This window comes from Symphodus melops (assembly GCF_947650265.1).
Source record: "Symphodus melops genome assembly, chromosome: 8".
Lineage (NCBI taxonomy): Eukaryota > Metazoa > Chordata > Actinopteri > Labriformes > Labridae > Symphodus > Symphodus melops.
In genome coordinates, this window is record NC_136698.1 from 16,174,674 (window position 1) to 16,192,216 (window position 17,543).

Consider the following 17,543-nt stretch of genomic DNA (forward strand, 5'->3'; position numbering starts at 1 on the left):
ATTTTCTTACCTTCACACAGTGCATATAACCTTCTGTTATTCTCAGAGGGCATGCTGGTTGTCTAAAACAAGGGCCAAACCAGATGTTTTGGTAACCAAAAGAGGAATCTAATTTCACTTCCTACTTCTTTGTTACTTTTGGTTGTTTTGCAGAACAAGAATAAAGGAATGCTACTTTGAGAAAGGGATATGTTCAAAGCCTGCATAGTAATAGTTTTGGCTTTGAAAGTTTCTGGTTAAAGTTGAGGCCACTGCTTCTCCACGATGTCCGCCACTAAATATTGGCCAGCCAGGATGATTAGGGGTTAATTCACCTCAAAAATGGGGCTCTTTGAGGAAATTGAGTTTTTCAAAAGCCCACAATTTGCTTTGACAGTCGAGTACCCGAGGGGAAGCTTTGATTTTGATTTGATGATTTGATCATTGGAGTTATTGATGTTGTTTCATGTCACTAATTTAAGAAAGCTTATCGGCTCAGACAAAAGGGACTTTTGCGTATGTAAACTGATACATGGAATAAAAAACACTACAGAAATTGCATAAGCGACAGCCTTCAGCTGTGTAACAAATTCTGATAATGTGAAGAAGTTTGGTCATGGTCTTACACAATTTTCCTCAAATTAGTTATACTGAAATGCTGGTAATAACTTCAACGAAAAATTATATAACCTAAGACACACTTTTTCAGCAAACCATAAAAAATTGTGAGCCAGGGTGCCAGTTTATAAATCAGTGGGCAGAGCAGGTGGCCTATGTACAAAGGCAAAGTTTGCAAACCCAAAGACCACATGGGTCCCAGTGCTCCTCTGCTCGTACATGCATAGCAAGCACTCTCTCACCGTTTCTCTTTTAAGATGTCCTCTAAAAAAATTGCAAAAGGCCAAAAAAAGCTTTAAAATAGGATTATGAGCTAATTCAAAATCCTAAATTACTGTTGCAAATTGCTTAAAGCCCCTGTGAGCAGTTTTAGAGTGGTTACGAAACCGATTGAAATTAATTGTAATGCCTCGATATGACCTAAAAAAACCAAAACAGTCAATCAGAAACAAGGAATTTCGTAATTTTTAGTAACTATAACTGCTGCCACATGTTGTGTTTCTGTGTGTGTGTCTATGTATGTGTATGTGTATATAATATTTGTTTTCCTAGAGTACACTGCCTAGTGCCTATACATGTACAGGTCAAGATCAACACAGGGATAAGACATACTATTTTGTCCACAGGGGGCCTCAGGTTTTCCATTGAGCAAACCTGTGTTGGGTTTCAAACATACACATACCTAAGGAAGTCAGCAATACCATTCTTTTATTGTACTGGGAGTCTTCATTCACCAAAGGCTTTGGCATACAGGACCACCCCGTTGCCACCACCACACAGACACACACACCCCTCTGGGTAATTCAAGATGGACAGTCCAGCAGACATTATACATCACTCCACATCAAACAGAGCCCCATAGTGCTGCTGAGAGGAGAAAGAGGAGGAGGGGGCTGCAACTCAAAGTCTACCTCTGGACTCAGACAGACTCAAGAAGAGCCCACTGTTTGGGCTTTAAGGCAAAACTTCTGTATCCCCTGTGTATTCAGGGACTAAACACCAAAATAGTACCAACTGACACGTTTGGAGACCCATACAATTTTGTGCACTGGGAGGTCAGTATAGCTATTGACACAGACAGCAGCGCTGCGTGTTACAACAGACAGGGCCACCATCAAAGAGCTTTATGAGCAAATATATTCTCACTGCGTAAGCATTTCAGATGTCCAGGCCATAAAGACCTCCTGTGTTTTTCTTCTCTTGTTTAATGGCTGTAATAAGACCACTTTTATTATGATTTCTGCTCTTGCTGCGTCCCGCACAACGCAAGTCAGCCAATAGGAACTTCTTAGTTGAGACAGGCATTTTGTCTCTGGTGAAATGACTTCAGGGTTGGGAACTTTACACTGTTGTTGTTATAGAGTGGGTGAGACCAAGCGCCTTGAGTAACATTTCAATCTTAGTTTATTTACCTTTTATGATGACTGAGTTTTAAGTGTTTTAAATATATTTCATAGTTTTAGAGAACATGCTCACACAATGACGACAAAGACAAATGGTGCAACAGGTCATTGGTACAACTGACAAAAGACAAGTTACATAAACACCTAAGCCAAATTTCCACCAAGCGGTCTGGTCTGGTCCAGTACGGTTTGATACGGTTTACTCCAGTTAACCCTGATCCTGTTAGCTTTTCCACAGCCAATCAAACCCTTGCTTAGTCGACGGGATGTACGCTGGATGGTGATAGCCGTGTCAGCTATGTAATAGCTTGCCATCATAGCAGCAGCATGACATCGTGTAGCTCGCCAATAAATCCAACGAGAAAGAAGAACACGACACAGTAAACGCTCTCTGCTATGTGTGTTGTTTGGCTGCTTGTTGCCCAAGAGTGTAAAGTCTGAATAAAGAAGGAACCTTGAAGGACTCCGGCCTGCACCATGTGTCAGGCCTTTCACATAAACTGGCATTCATTCTGAAGCTCTTTTACGAACCATAAAAAAAATATACATTTCGCCACCAGACCTGTTTTCCAATATAGTCTCCAAATTCATAAAAAGGTTTGCTTTTCATTTATTTTTATTTGAAGAACTTTGAAATGCAAATGTTTGTTTCCTTGCACATTAGAAAATGAGAGAAGACATCTTAAGAAAGAATTTTGATGTGAAATATGAATTCTGGCCGTTTTACATCATCTCTAACATAAACATGCGAGTTCTCAGTGCAAGTCTTTTTGTGCTGTTAATTGAGTGTACTTTGGCAGGCTGCAGTATATACTGATGCCTCGCCTCGCTCATTGGACTCCTTCATGGCTCAGAGCTCTTGAGGCTTGTAGAAGACTGGCATCTTTACAGTGGCCCAGATTGGCCATATTCTCCAGTCAAATAACAGGGTTTAGCCCGTAAAAGTGGGCGCTGTGGTAAATTACGCATTTACAGCCAAAGCTATCAAGGACATGGCTAACAAGTCCTGTTGACCTTTGTTGAAATGTGGTTAAATATTTCTTAAACTGCAGCCTGTTGTAGCACTCAAATGAAAGGAAATCCTTTCTAAATTTCTTTAAAAAATAAATATTCCATTTAGTTTAAGTTACCGTTGGACTTCTACATTTTACGTTGGAATATGAAGCAGAATGGTTTAATTGTGTATCAAATCGTTCACAAAAATGTAGCAATAATAAAATACACATGGAAAAGGTGATGTATACTGCCATTTATTTCCATCAGTTATGAGTATCAAGACAAAAAAAACACCATTGTTGCATGCGAATTAAGTAATGTTTACGGTTACGTTAACAAATCTGGGGAGCAACTGTTCAAAGTAATTTCACTGACAAAAGTCCAACTCAATAGTTGAATCTGGCATCAGTCCTAAACTGCTGAATTTTTTTTATTGTATAGGATGTCCAAAGCCATCTGAAATGCAGGCCAATATTCACACATTAAAAGGGACAAACTGGGTAATATCTGATAATTGATGAAGGATCAGGAGCAATGTACAAAAACTTGACAACTTAACATTTCTACCAGAACCTTTAAAAAGAAGTTTTGCTTATTAAATGTCGGTTTAGTCAAATCGGGTTAATGTCGGGTTAAGGAGTGATGACGTAACTTTTTGAGCAAAGCAGCTCCCTTCTGAATCCAAAAACCTTCAATTCAAACCAGAAAGTCAAAATCTTGGCTGTTTGGTTCACGGTTGTCATTTTGAATTCTGGTTTTTGCTGATTTTGTTGATTTACTTTCACTGTGAATGTAAATCACAGTTTGAGTGTAACAAATACGAACAAGCAGAAAAGAAAACATGTCAATTTGGTGTGCAATGTTTGGTAAGCCTTTTTGTTTGTATGCCATTATGGAAAATATCAAAGGATTTCACAGTGAAGCAAAACTGTCATAAGATCTTTTCCTTCATTGTCAAAAAAAAAAAAAAAAAGCTAAATCCCTGCAAGGGACATCAAAAGTTTACACAATAAAACTCTCCTCATTCAGAGGAGAATTACTATACCTAAAATATCCTGCACCGTTTAACCACCAAATCCTGAAAAAGCCTGTAACACAGTAGGCCTGTTTGTTCCTCTACAGAAATGCAAACATGCTGTCAAACTCCATGCAGTGCTGCAGGATGCACAGGGCTGTGTAATGCTGTAGAACAAGCAGCAGGTATTTGTTAGTTAATCAGCGTTTGAATTAAGTGTGTTCAGGAGCAGAGCGGCTGTTTTGACTAAGCCATCTCAGCGAGGGCCAGGTCATGGAGACTCCCCGCATTTGTTAAAGATTAGCGGCCTAGTCCTGATGCAGTGAGCCCGGGTCAGGCAGAGTGCAGTGCTCGGACGCGAGGCAAGTTTCACTGTATCTCTACCATCTGCAGCTCTCACACAGCATACCTACAAGCCCGGGTACATGAGACACACTGAATAATGTGATTAAAGGTTAGAGTTCAAAGATTAAAGGTTTTCTGGAGGGGGTGGGGTTGAGGTGGAGTTCTCTGAGGTGAATTTGTACAGAAGTTGTTGCTTTAGGAAGCCACTTTGACAGACAGTCACAGTGAGGTCATGCCACAGAGGTACTTAAGGAAAATACAGAGCAATAGGCCTATCAAGATTGTGTTCTGACTCTTAATGCTAACCTCTTATAATCTGCGTACCATCTGTCTATGATTGTAAATCTTCTGTGTGTCATGTTTTGGTTGGTTCCTCTTTTGCTTCAGAGCGCTCTATCAGATCTGAGCACTTCCAGTCAGAGTATCTATGCTGAATAAAGGAATAACAATAGCCCACATGCTCTCAGCATATCATTAGCCAAAAAGACTAAATGAAAACCAACTGTGTGGGAACAATAAAATAATTTGTCAAGGGAAAAGGCTGCAGATAAATTCTGCAAAGCATTTTCCAATTGGCTGGGGTTTCCGATATGCTGAGCCAAGTGTTCAGCACCTGGCTGTCATGGTTCTGGCGCAGCCTAATTCATTTCAACTTTCAAACACATGCCTATTAGATCACTGTCAGTATGAGCTGAAAGAGCCTGATTAGGCATTTTATCGGTATCAGTCAGCATGCGCTGTGAGCTAACTTCATAAGAACAAAAGTTAGGCGAACAGAAAGGAGAGAAGAGAGAACAATCTCTCGCTCTCTTCTGCTTTCTTCACTCCTAAATGTGTGACGCAACTTCAGTGCGGACATTTTGGAATAAGGAGCCAGTTACTCATCCTAAATGTTCTTCCTAAAAGCGCTGCTGGTGATATATAAGAGACATTTCCTGCTATGGGAAGGTTTATTAGTTACTAGAGCTGTGGGATGATGATTGTCTGAACAGATCCAAGATTCTGAGCCAATCAGTTTGAAGGCGAGAGAAGGTCCTCTCTTAATGAGATAGATAGATAGATAGATAGATAGATAGATAGATAGATAGATAGATAGATAGATAGATAGATAGATAGATAGATAGATAGATAGATAGATAGATAGATAGATAGATAGATAGATAGATAGATAGATAGATAGATAGATAGATAGATAGATAGATAGATAGATAGATGGATAGATGGATAGATGGATAGATGGATAGATAGATAGATAGACAGCCTTTCTTATTTATTTGAACATAACATGCCCATCTCAATCATCATGATCACATTTTTAAGGAATCAAGAATTGGACCGTCTAACAGTTGGCTTTATTTTTATATATCAATAAAACAGACATGTACTCGTATACACCCACCAACACACACAATGCCGTGTCTCACACAGTGTGCAAATGACTCAATACACAAACAAACACAGAAAATCAATTTGTGTTAAGCTGTCCCAAAGCAGTAAATCCACACAAAACCCAAATTCAAAAACCCTCCTAAAAAAAGCTTTGATTTAATAAAGTAAGCACCTAAGAGGTCTTTGAAAATACGTGTAAATCCTGGTTCTGTATTTACGTTTGTATAAACATCCTCTATATTGGTGTTGAATTCTGAATGTTCATACGTCAACAGATCTTTACAAAAATGGAATTTATTTGTGTCAGACGAAAAGTCACAAGACAACTTTTTGACTTTTTACACACAGTGTGAGTGTCGTCCGCAAGTCATTTTTGATGGTTGCAGATGTTGCCACAGTTTATGGCAAGCTGCCAGAGTTTAGTGCAGGCTGTTGATGATCTATTTTAGGTGTAGTAGACAGATGACAGTAAGAGATTTGTTACTGTCTATCTAATCCTACAAAGCCAACATGCGGTATTGCTGACGCGCCTGTGTCTGCTAACTATTTCAAAGAAAGAGTTTCATGGATCGTAGTGACGGATTTGCAATGAATGATGTTTACCTGGCAGTCCTTCTGCATCATTATCTCACTCGGAAACACCTTTTCTTTTATTTTTAAACGTGTATTTGCACAAACTTAATGAGTCAGTCAACATCTAGATCATGTTTGCGTTTGAATTATTTCAAGACGTAGTCTCTGAGGCTTAAATGACGCCAGCATATCTTCGATTGCTGTTGAAAAGTATCACTGGCCTAGCACTTTATTTGCCAAGTAGTGAAACTTACAAGTTTCAAAAACAAAGTTGTGGGTGTCATTTTGGAGTCATGCTACAATTGGTCAACCAGTGTTGCAACACAGCTCTTTTTTTGTTTGCTGGATCCCAGCTCTAATTAGCTGGCTAAGTGTGTGCATATGTTATCAACTTTTAAAAGGCTTTAAATCAACTTTCACGCTTTGAGGCAGTGACAATGATAGGTTGTTGGTTTTTTTTTTATGTAGTGAGTCCCGGGACCCACGTGTGCTATTCTGAGTGGGTCCTGGGGGAGATTGAATCAGTCTCAAGAAGAAAAAAAAAAGGTTTTGTTTCTTGTGTAACACTTATGGTTGATTTTGACGTGGTATGATACGGTTATGATTTTACGGGAGATTTTCACGCACGAAACAGTTTGTGCCTTCCTACACCGTACAATCATGATCCAGTCGAGTATCCTTGGTTGCCTTTTTTGAATTCTCTTGAATAAATGTAAACACATGGGCTTTAACAGTTCTGGTGATTTTGTAATACTCGAGCCCCTCTTACTTTCTCTAGCTGTATTGAAGTAGCAAATGAATTGTTTATATGTTTTTCTATGACATGAGTTACCATAGGCTCTTTATGCACTTTTAAAAATGTCAAGAAACAAGGCACATCTTTAGTATAATCCAGAGTGAGATCAAATATGTGATACATGATGATGCAGTGACAAATTTACCTTACCTTATTTTGAATTAAATTGACTACAGGGGTGTGGACAAAGCTTTGCAGCCTCACAACAAGAGTGCTGCTGTCCTGCTTAGATCACTACGAGCTGCCCCAGAATAACTGACACAGACTCATTACCCCTGAATAACACTTTTTATGTTGATAATAATGACCGTGTCCTGACCTCGTGGACATCATCGTCTCCCTCTGTTTCTCTCTGCCTGTTGGTTTGTTTCTTAAGGTGGCCAAAACTACACAACTCCTGTTTCTCTTCTCGTCCCTTTATCACGACAGGTGAGCCTCGAGTCAAGAGGCTTAAATAATGACCAGGCATACTGAGGAAACTGCAGAAAAACATGGGCATTAATCAGCTGCTTAACATGATTAAAATAACAGTTTTTGAAATATATTTAAGATGAGACACATAAGATGTGAGGGAAGGCAGTTTCTGCTTTATCGTTATACAATCTTATCTTAGATAGCAATCACACACGGATATTAAAAAAAAGAAAAATGACAAAATGGTACAGCTGTGCAGTCCGCCTAGGAGGTTTATGTGCGAGAAACACTGGGGAGAGAGGAGGTGCATCTCTGCGACGCACGGATTCTGAGTTTCCTGCGACCTTTTGAGGGTTTTGATGCAACAGTGACGCAGGGCTGATAACCTTCAGGACTGATACCATCACAGCGAAGTCATGAGTGTGTCCATAATATATCCTCTGCTTTGACTAAAGCTTTAGCACAATCCCCCTCATGCACACAAACACATAATCACACACTGTCAAATCCTCTCACTTATAAAACTGCCAACTGCCAGAGATCCAAAGAGTCCCACATGATGTTTGTGTTAAGCGGGGTATTAAAGAAGCCGACTTCTGGGTCTTAGGGGGAATGTTGAGCATGTTAATGAAGAGTGCATACTGAGGCTGTTACTCAGTGTAATATGGATCCATTTAGCACAATTATTGCACCGCCCAGTTCAAATGGAGAAAACGGTTCCTACATCTAAAACTAGAAACAGTAAAACAAAGAAAACTGAACAATTGTCAGGAAATTGAAAACTACACAGTTGTCTATGAAGGCATTTGGATATATTGAAGGTAAAGCAGACAGATAACAACTAGAGCAAGCAGATAACAGATGTTTCTATTGTTTCCAGTGGAAACTTTTGGACAGAGCTACCAGCTCATCTGTGTGTTATTTTCAGCTCCAGAGGGTGAAGCCAAGAAGACATATCTGATAGGCAGCAACGTCAGTCCAGCAGCCACAAAAATTGGTGTCATTTTCTTCTTCTTTTTGTTGGGCGGCACTTTGTCAGAGAACATACTCTATGACATCTGATGGACAGAAGGAGTGGGCAACGCTTGGATAAGTTGTGGAAATGGATTATAAACATAGTGAACAATGCGCCCTATCCTATTAGAAGTTGTGTCAGAGTGTGTGACAAACCTTCATTTGTCTGGAGTTGGAGTTGGACATGAACAGGGTTTTGGGAGTGATGTTATAATGACAGAGGGAAATATTTCATTTTAAAGTAGAAAGCATGATTATTTTTAGTACTTCGTGAGGAGGGGGGGAGGTGTCTTATTTAGAAGACATTCCCACACAATGAAGCACTGAAACTCACTCTGCAGCGTCACATCATGGGAAATTGCATCTTCTTATCACATTTTCTATCTCCTTGCCCTGATATTAGCCCTCTGACAAACAGCCAGCCCTTTCAAATATAATTGTCTGTAAAAAGTCTGTAAAAATAACCCTAAGCATTACAGATCACAGTGCTGGCAGTGAGCCTCTAAACTTTATTAACATCCAGAGTCAGCCTGGCCAAGCTCCCAGCTCCCTGCAACTTGGACTTGCAGGCATTAACCTGAACAGAGCAACAGCCTAACTTTCCCCAAATCCTCCACTTCCTCTCTTCGTGCAGCTCTGTGCTGTCCAGATATTTTTGAAACATTTTCACAAAACGCACGTCTACCTGTGCTACAATGCTGCCTGTGTGCTGACATAGGATGGACCAGATTATATCTCTTTGCACTCGTGGGACATTCAAGCAATACATAAGCTATAATAAATTGTAAGTGTAAGGTTTGCTTGGCCATGCTTTCAAATACATCACTGGGAGAATGATTCAAAAATACTATGTGTTATAAAACTTGGCTTTCTATCCGGGACAATAATGCATACAGATGTTTATCGGCCAAGACAGAATGCCCAGACTGTATAAACTTCTGAGTCTTAATCTGCAGACGTGCTGGTTGTCACGCTCAGGTTTTGTGATTGATGTTGCCAAATCTTTCACGGACAAGTAAGAGTGCTTTTTTCTTCAAGCAACCTTTATTCCATCACTCCTTTGTGCACTTATTAGTCCTGCTAAGCAAGTTAATGCAGTGCAGGGCCTGGATTGCAATGCACATGACTAGAGAATAAGTAATTCTTCCAGAATGCCGGGCTTCTATTAACGAGCACTAATAAAGTACATAAACTTGCACTATTAGACTTTATAATGTCTTTCATAGTCCTCTGGGGTAGCGCCAGCCAATGGTGCAGTGAGCTGACTGGGCACTGCCCCATGGCAGCTTCCTGGCAGAGCTGGGGAGAGAACAAGAGAGAGGATAAAACTCAGGCTTTTTTGGCTGCTTTCTCCTCTGCTCTAATGAAGGCATTAAAACAGCCTTGGTTGCATAATGTTTGCACATTTGTTTTTGACCCACTCGGTTGAAGCTGATGTTTGATTGGCTCGCTGATTAATCACCAACATACACAGCCTTGTAAAAAAAAAAAAAAAAGAAAAAAAAAGAAAAGAAAGACGCTATTTCAGACACAAACTGTTGCTGTTTTTAAAAAAAGGGATCTAATCCCTACTAATTAACTATAACACTTGAAGAACGTTACACACAACTTAGTTACAGCTAAAAAAGAATAAACAGCTGTTTTAGTCATAACATACTCAAAAATATGCAATCCCCTTAATTGACTAAGATGTCCAGAACTGCCCTTTCACACTCAATATTTGTCTTGCAGCTTATTTAGCCCTGATACTAATAGCCACCTCTCTATCCCTCTTGTCCCCCGCTCTCGCTCTCCAGCTGACAGCTGGCCCAGCCGGCTCACTCTGCCCCGCTCTGGCAGAGGCAGCACAGCGGCAGACGGCCGTCTTCACTACCACAGTCAGAGTGAAGCGGATTTTTCTTTGATGAAACACAGCAGAGTCGAGCCAAGAACAGCAAGTGGCACAGCCGAGATGTAAATCAAAAACCCACCCGTGTGCTAAGTCATACACGGAGAGGTCTGCGAGAGAAGTCGCTGCTGTCTGAAAATGCATGAGTAATAAAGAGTGTATAGACGTGTGGTCAACTGTGGCATGTCTGTCCACACAAAGAGAATACGGTTTAGATGAGGCTTTTATACTGTATATGTTGACTATAGTTGAAAGGTAAAGTAGATCTCAGTTAATACACAAGACCTGGCAGCTTATTCTCCTAATCAGCAGAAATGGAGTGTTTGAAACCTTTGGAGCACTTCTTGAGGCGCACTGTGCTAAAAATAAATTTTTATGACAACATATCTGAGCCAACTAAGCAGATTTCTCTTGATTAAATTTCTGCTGGGAACATGTTTCCTCTTGAATTCCATTGATATTTCAACACTTACTCAACAGGATCATATGTCTGCTCAGTGACTGCTTAGAGTCTTTGGCAGAATAAAAGTCTTGGTTACAGTGAGATGCCGAAGTCATACCACACTGGTCACAAAAGAATGCGAACATCTGACCTGACTGACAATGACCGTGAAGAGAGAAAAAGACAGCGGTGAAGCCGTAGTATTAAATTAATGCATTATATGCGACAAAGCGTTTTTTTGTGGGTTCATGCAGGCTTGACTTAATTTTGCAACTTCAGATCAAACACACAGCCACAACCTCCCATAGCTCTTCCCACTCTTTGAATCCGACCTCAGTCAAGTTGATGCAACACTCATCTCTTCCTCTGCCGCTTATCTCCTCCTTTCCACCCACGTCATGTGAATTTCTGGCCAGGTTTGATGAAGGTGATTCAGCCGAACAGATGGCAGACCAAGGCTTTTTCTCTCACTCTCCCTCTCTAGTGGCTGTGAGTCAGGATGCACTCTCATTCCATTACCCAGCATTCCCTCGTCAGCTACTTGGCCAGACAGAGGTTTTACGGGAATACCGCTTTGGGAATCATCACCAGGGCTTCGCTTTATGAATCAATGGAACATGCTGCAAACATTACACCCTGTAACACCCTTCCCAGGCAGCACCCTCGCATTTGCCCATAACTCACTGCTGAGCTCATGCAAGATGCAAAAACGTGGGCTGAGACTCATGGGGAATGTACTGAGTGGTGAGAAAAGTTGTGAAAGAATGTTACTATCACTGCACAACTTTGATACATAAACAGCCAAGCATGTTTCGTTCCACATGGTTTAGGGGCACAATAGCAGAGAGAGCGGATGTTAGGCTGTTTCTCTCTTGATTCTTGTAAAAATAAATAAATAAATAAAAAAAATACCCGAAAATAAATGCTTTAAAAAAAGGTTTCAACTTTCTCAATCAGCTACGAGAAAGTTCTGGGTAAACCTCAGAGTTAAAGCTCAGAGAAGCATTGGTTCAGTAAAAAAAAAAGAAGGTTCAATCTCTTTTAGCAACAGAGATCGTGAAATCTTCCTCTGAGGGTTGATCAATCTTTTACAACATTGCTGCTTCATAAATTTAAAGGTATTCAGTGCTTAAATTTAGTATTTAGCTCTTTTTCACAGAGAAGAGAAACTTAGAGGCGGAAAGGATTCAGTGGCTCAATCCAGGAAGGAAAAGAAATCTGGTTTTCCTGCATATAAGAAAGGACTTATTGTATTGTTATATTCTTCAGAGAGAAGCAATAAGGTTTTGTTTTGGCTTGCAGGTCGCTTTGTAGTGAAGCTCAAACTCTTTAAAAATGACATTATTAAGGTCAGCACTTCACACTCTCTTTATCAAATATCTTCTGGGAGATGTTGATGACAAAAGACTTTTCCTCGTCTTATCAAATTCTGGACTTCAAAACTTCCATTTCACAGAGAGATTGCCAAACCAGAATATGACACCATGCTGAATAACTGATACTGAATCACTGCTTGGCTTACCATAAGACCATAACTCTCTTCTCATTTTGCCCAGAGTGTCTTAATCCATACAGAGAGAAAAGTCATTCTCCCTTGGGATAAATCAGTCTACACTAAACATTTGACTATATTTAGGATCTTCTAGCTTCTTAGGTTACAAGTATTTAAACGACGTTTAACTAACTCGTCCATCTTTGTCAAAGACTGTCAAAACCTCCTTAGTCAGCGAAAGGACACAAAATTCAATCAAAGAACTGGCTTGCAAAACTGGAAATAATAACTGAAATCCACAATGAATTCATTGTAATAACTTTGCATATAAAGGCAAATTTAAAAAAAAAAAGAAATTCAAAACTCCTCGACACAGCTGAAGCTAACATTTGCCCAGCACTAAAGCAGTACACACAACTTCTGTGACACAGTTCGAAAGATTTACTCCGACTAAAGTCTCCAGACAGAGCATGGGGACATAAATGGTGTCATAAATACTTTTTTCTTGTTAATTTCATTATCATTGTGTTTTGTTGAAAGTTACAAAAAACAATTAGTCGTCTCGGTCAGAAACTGAATGGAGAGAAAATATCACTTTCAAGTAATAAAGATGTCTCCTGTGTCGCATTTCTGCTGTCCAACAGAGAAGAGGCACGAAAACTGCCTTTTCCTCTTTCAACGACATAGCAAATCCTCCAAATGCCATGGTCCAATTCAATTCAAAAAAACTTTATTTGACCCTGGGGGGTAATTCATACTTTAATTAGTAAAAGTGGAATTCACAAAAAGCACTTCAAGCTTTTCTTTGTGTAAACTCAACCAAAAGAATGCACAAGCTACTGGGCTCTGTCGTTAAGTGCTGGACACAGCTGAGGCTCAAAGTGGAGCTGTAATATTCAGTTGTTTCTCATAACAGTCAGATTATCGCCGCAGCCTGACGTCTACAAATGCTACTGAGGGAAAACACAGGAAACTAAGTCACTGTGAAGAAATTCGCCATCTGTGCCAATGCCAAGTCGACACAAAAAGTGTGTATAATTACGTGTTTGAGTATTTCAGCGTGATGCACTTATGTGCTAGTGAATGCGTTCAGCTGTGTGCGTGTGCACGGCTCCTGTTTGCACTAGTTATGGATGCTCTCAGTTCGGTGTGCGTGCAGACAGGTGTGTATTCTGCACACTGTATGTGAAGGTTTATAGTGAACCAGTCTGCATGATGAGCGCTGATTTAACAGAACCACAAAGAATTAGAAAAGTAAAACTTCTGACAATGATTGAATCCAAAAGTCAGGGTTGACAGACAGAGCTCTACTTTTATCTGAGAGAACAAGCTCGGGACTGGAGCACGCGACTCTACCTAAAATTTTCCTTAAACAAGTCCACATACGGAGCAGCTTCGTCCCGGCCAGGAGAAACTTTAGTTAGGTATCAAATGATGCTAGAGTACACACTTCATTCAAACCTGATATTCTTTTTCAAGAGGGGGGTCAAGCGTTTTCTGAGCAAGCACAATATTTTTTTTGCTGCTGGGCACCAATATTTATAGCACAGAGGACTTGTAGTCAGACAGGATGATCGCCCGGCGGTCCACATTTGAAAAGCAACAAACTGTTCCCCAACCTTTACACCAGGTCTGACATACGTCTCTGTAATTATGTGCTTCATTATGTGGCCACCAATCCTTAAAGAGGTTGGTTTTTAATTCAGCTTTATAACTCACATTCATTCAACCTCTCTCTCTCTCTATCTATCTTTAACCAAATGTTATGTTTCTTTCTTTCTTTTTTAAAGTCATTCTAAGCTAAATGATGTTCTTAATGTTCTGATTTAAACTCTGTAAAAGACTTCAAATGACTTAGCGCATGAATGGAACTTTAAAAATAAACGTTTCCATCTCATTCACTTTAATAACACACTGGCTGATGTGGTCAACAGCTCAATGCAGCGTAGATTTGCATTTCATAAAACCAGCAGGGTAAATAGTATTGAAAGCAAGTGTGTCAGAGTGCACTACCAGATACTTTATCTTCCTTACTGAAAAAATAAAATCCTACATGGGGGATTAGATGAAACCACAGAGATTTTTCTGTATTTAATCACTGAGTAATCGTTCATAGTTTGCTCTCACCGGCTACATGTGAAAGGTCACAAATCTCCCGTGTTAGGTAAGATCTTCCATTGCTGTCTCACTTCCATGAGGATGAATATTACAGTCTGTGACTGTTCGAAGATTTATTTAAGAATAGATCTTAAGGTATGATAGAGAATGCAGTTTAAACCCTGGCTCTGTCCCCAAATGGGAGTAGGTAATCCGATCAGCCTGAAATGAGGCATGATACAAAAGACTGATGAGTACTGAGCCTACTTTCATACTCCAAGCTCACCAAAAGAGACGATAAAACAGCACCAATGTCTGACCCACTGAATATTTTTATAGCAGCATCAGTTGAACTGTTTAAACATCTCATTGCTTTGACATTATTTTAAGTATGTGCGAAAATAAATTCTGTCTTGTTAAATCACTGGGTTTTTTTTAAGTCGTTTGTTGCACTCCAAAAGGAGGCTGAAAACTATTTTGATTCATAAAAACCACAAAATATTGAAATAATTAAAAATCCCACAACTGCCCCAGATTCGGAAAAAAACAGATATGAATGTGTCTGCATCAATGTCAATCTGCACAAAATAATCCACAAACACATAACACATCTTGTATTCCCACAATTTACGGGAAGTGAGTTCAAAAGCATTGCAAAGACAATGAGACGATTCATTCTGCTTCGGGATGTCGGGATGGAGTGCTGAGGGCAATACTGTGCTCTGAGAGAACTCGTAAAATGCTGAGACGTGTTCAGCCGACATATGGTTTGTGTTTAGCAAGAAGAAACAACAATCAAAACTGTTGAGCCTCTTCTTGCTGGAAGGATGATTGCTAATATAAAAGTCTGTTCCGTCTAATCATAATTTAGGATGGGGCTGTAATTACATCCGTCCCTCTCACAACAAGTCCATCTAAACAGGATGGCGGAGGCTTCCACTCAGACCCAAAGCCCAGTTTCCAGCCTGGATGATATCTCTATGACTGTATTTATTTCATGTGTGTAATTATTTTAAAGTGTTGTCCTTTTCTGATAAGTCTATCTGAAATGGGTTTTTTGCACCAATGGAGATTTATGTAAATTTGTAATTGGGGAAAAGTGAGGAGTAAATAATTATTTGATTAATTTATGTTTAAAGCCAAGTATGTAAATGAGCAAAAATCACACTACTTATCCTGTGATGTAAATGCTGCCATGCCTGATTACCATCCATAGGAAATGCACACTTGCTTGGCAGATATTACACAAACTGTTCATCACTTCACGTGGCCTTAACAGAGACTTTGATTCTGGTGTAATTTATGAGTTGGCATTAAATCCGAGAGAGATCTGGGTTTAATCAGTAGGCCAATTGCAAGCACGGCTCTCAATCGAAATACTTCGTACAGCTGCACTAAAGTTCTGCTCATGTGCAGCCAAGAGGAATCAGCATTATTTGAAACGATGGATAATGTAAATCCTAAATTGTCTCCAACTGCTTGTTGGCCAAACTTGAGAATGACACAGCTGCTGTTTGACTTAATATTGTATTGATGTTCAAGTTAGTTAAATTACAGCAATAATCACTAATAAGCTGGATGCAAATCCAATTCCAACAGTCTTAAAAAAAATCACTTCAGTACTGATTGTGTGTTAATGTTAGATTACTGCTCGTGCTTCAACGGGACCTATACGGGGCTTACCTTGCACGGGTGGGAGCGAGACGCACGAGCGCGAAGCTTTGCTGGACACATGCGCTTTTTCCTCGGCTGAGTTGAGTCTCTTCGGGCTTGCGCAGTTCATGTGAGCCGCAGTGTCAGGAGGGCTCCGGCAAATCTGTGCTCCAAAACCAGCGCTCCCTGCACGGCGCGTGCAAACGTCCGCCTTGCTGCCGTACATGGAGAGAGACAAGCCGGGGAAGTCTGTGAAAGTTGGGGTCTGACAGTGGCTCACCATCCCGAACAGCGCTGAGGAGTCCTGCATTGATGACTCGGCTTCCCATGCAGTGTGTGGCACGCGCTGCTCACATTACCTGCGCACACGAAAAGTACAACAGTCAAACAAATCTGCGAGCATCCGCGCGTGAACACACAACAAACGCACGTGTATTAATGTGACACAACAGGAAAAAAAAATCTCATAAGACAACCCGATAACAAAAAAAGAGAAGTGGTAACACCTACCTTATCCAATCAGCCAATAAGGAGAAGGAAAAGACTTATTGTGCCTATCATCAGCATTTTTTTTATCAAACTAGAGGTTTAAAAAACCTGCAACCCAGATAGAAAGCATCCTCCCTGTGAGGATCAGTCATCAGCATCCCATGCTACTCTCTCTCTCTCTCTCTCTCTCTCTCTCTCTCTCTCTCTCTCTCTCTCTCTCTCTCTCTCTCTCTCTCTCTGATTGACACCCGATAGCTCTGCAGGAATCAGTGCAGTGTCCTTGTTTCTGTAAGGAAGGATAAGCATAGTCTGGATGGAGACTATGGAGGCTATTGTTGTTCAGAGCTTGGATGTGAAGTTTCTGACCACCTGTGATGAATAAAAAGCCTGACTGATAAACTCGTAGTTACATTGTGTTGTTTTATATGAAGTTTTTCCTTACATGATTCCTAAAAGATCGAGACAATATCGCTGAATTTCCATGTAATTGTGATATAAAGTGTACACACACATACTTTTCATTTAGCCTAGAAAGTAGGCTATGGGTAGCCTGTATGCATTTGTCACCACTATATATTATATTACTGTTTGCTGTTAGGAATGAGACACACACATGGCCTAGCCTACAAATGCGAGGGGTTCATCGCAATATGAACCCATATTTACACAATATTTACATTAGATAGCCGACATGGCTGTATAATTCTCCATCACTTCCTCGAAACGTTGATTTTAAAATGTATCAAGAAAACACAAAGTCAAACGCCTGTGGTATGCAGAGATGATGTTCAATCGTTCAACCACAGTATCTCATAGTGATGCAGGATAGTTTATTCTGTAGACTAGCGCCATCTAGTGGCCTCTGTGTTAAAGGGAAATTCCCTTAATGTCAGCTGAGGCTGATGGAGCTAAATACTTGTAATCAAGTCATGCAATCCGA

General features: G+C 40.2%; 1 protein-coding gene across 1 annotated transcript in view; it reads right to left on the reverse strand.

Moving 5' to 3' along the window:
* glis1b (GLIS family zinc finger 1b) overlaps positions 1-16,521 on the reverse strand; it is a 71,494-nt gene extending 54,973 nt beyond the window's left edge. The window contains exon 1 of the mRNA XM_079349550.1: positions 16,145-16,521. Coding sequence (XP_079205676.1) covers positions 16,145-16,424 — 280 coding nt within the window. The 5' untranslated portion in view covers positions 16,425-16,521. The remainder of the gene's footprint in view (positions 1-16,144) is intronic.
* Between the last annotated feature and the right edge of the window lie 1,022 nt (positions 16,522-17,543).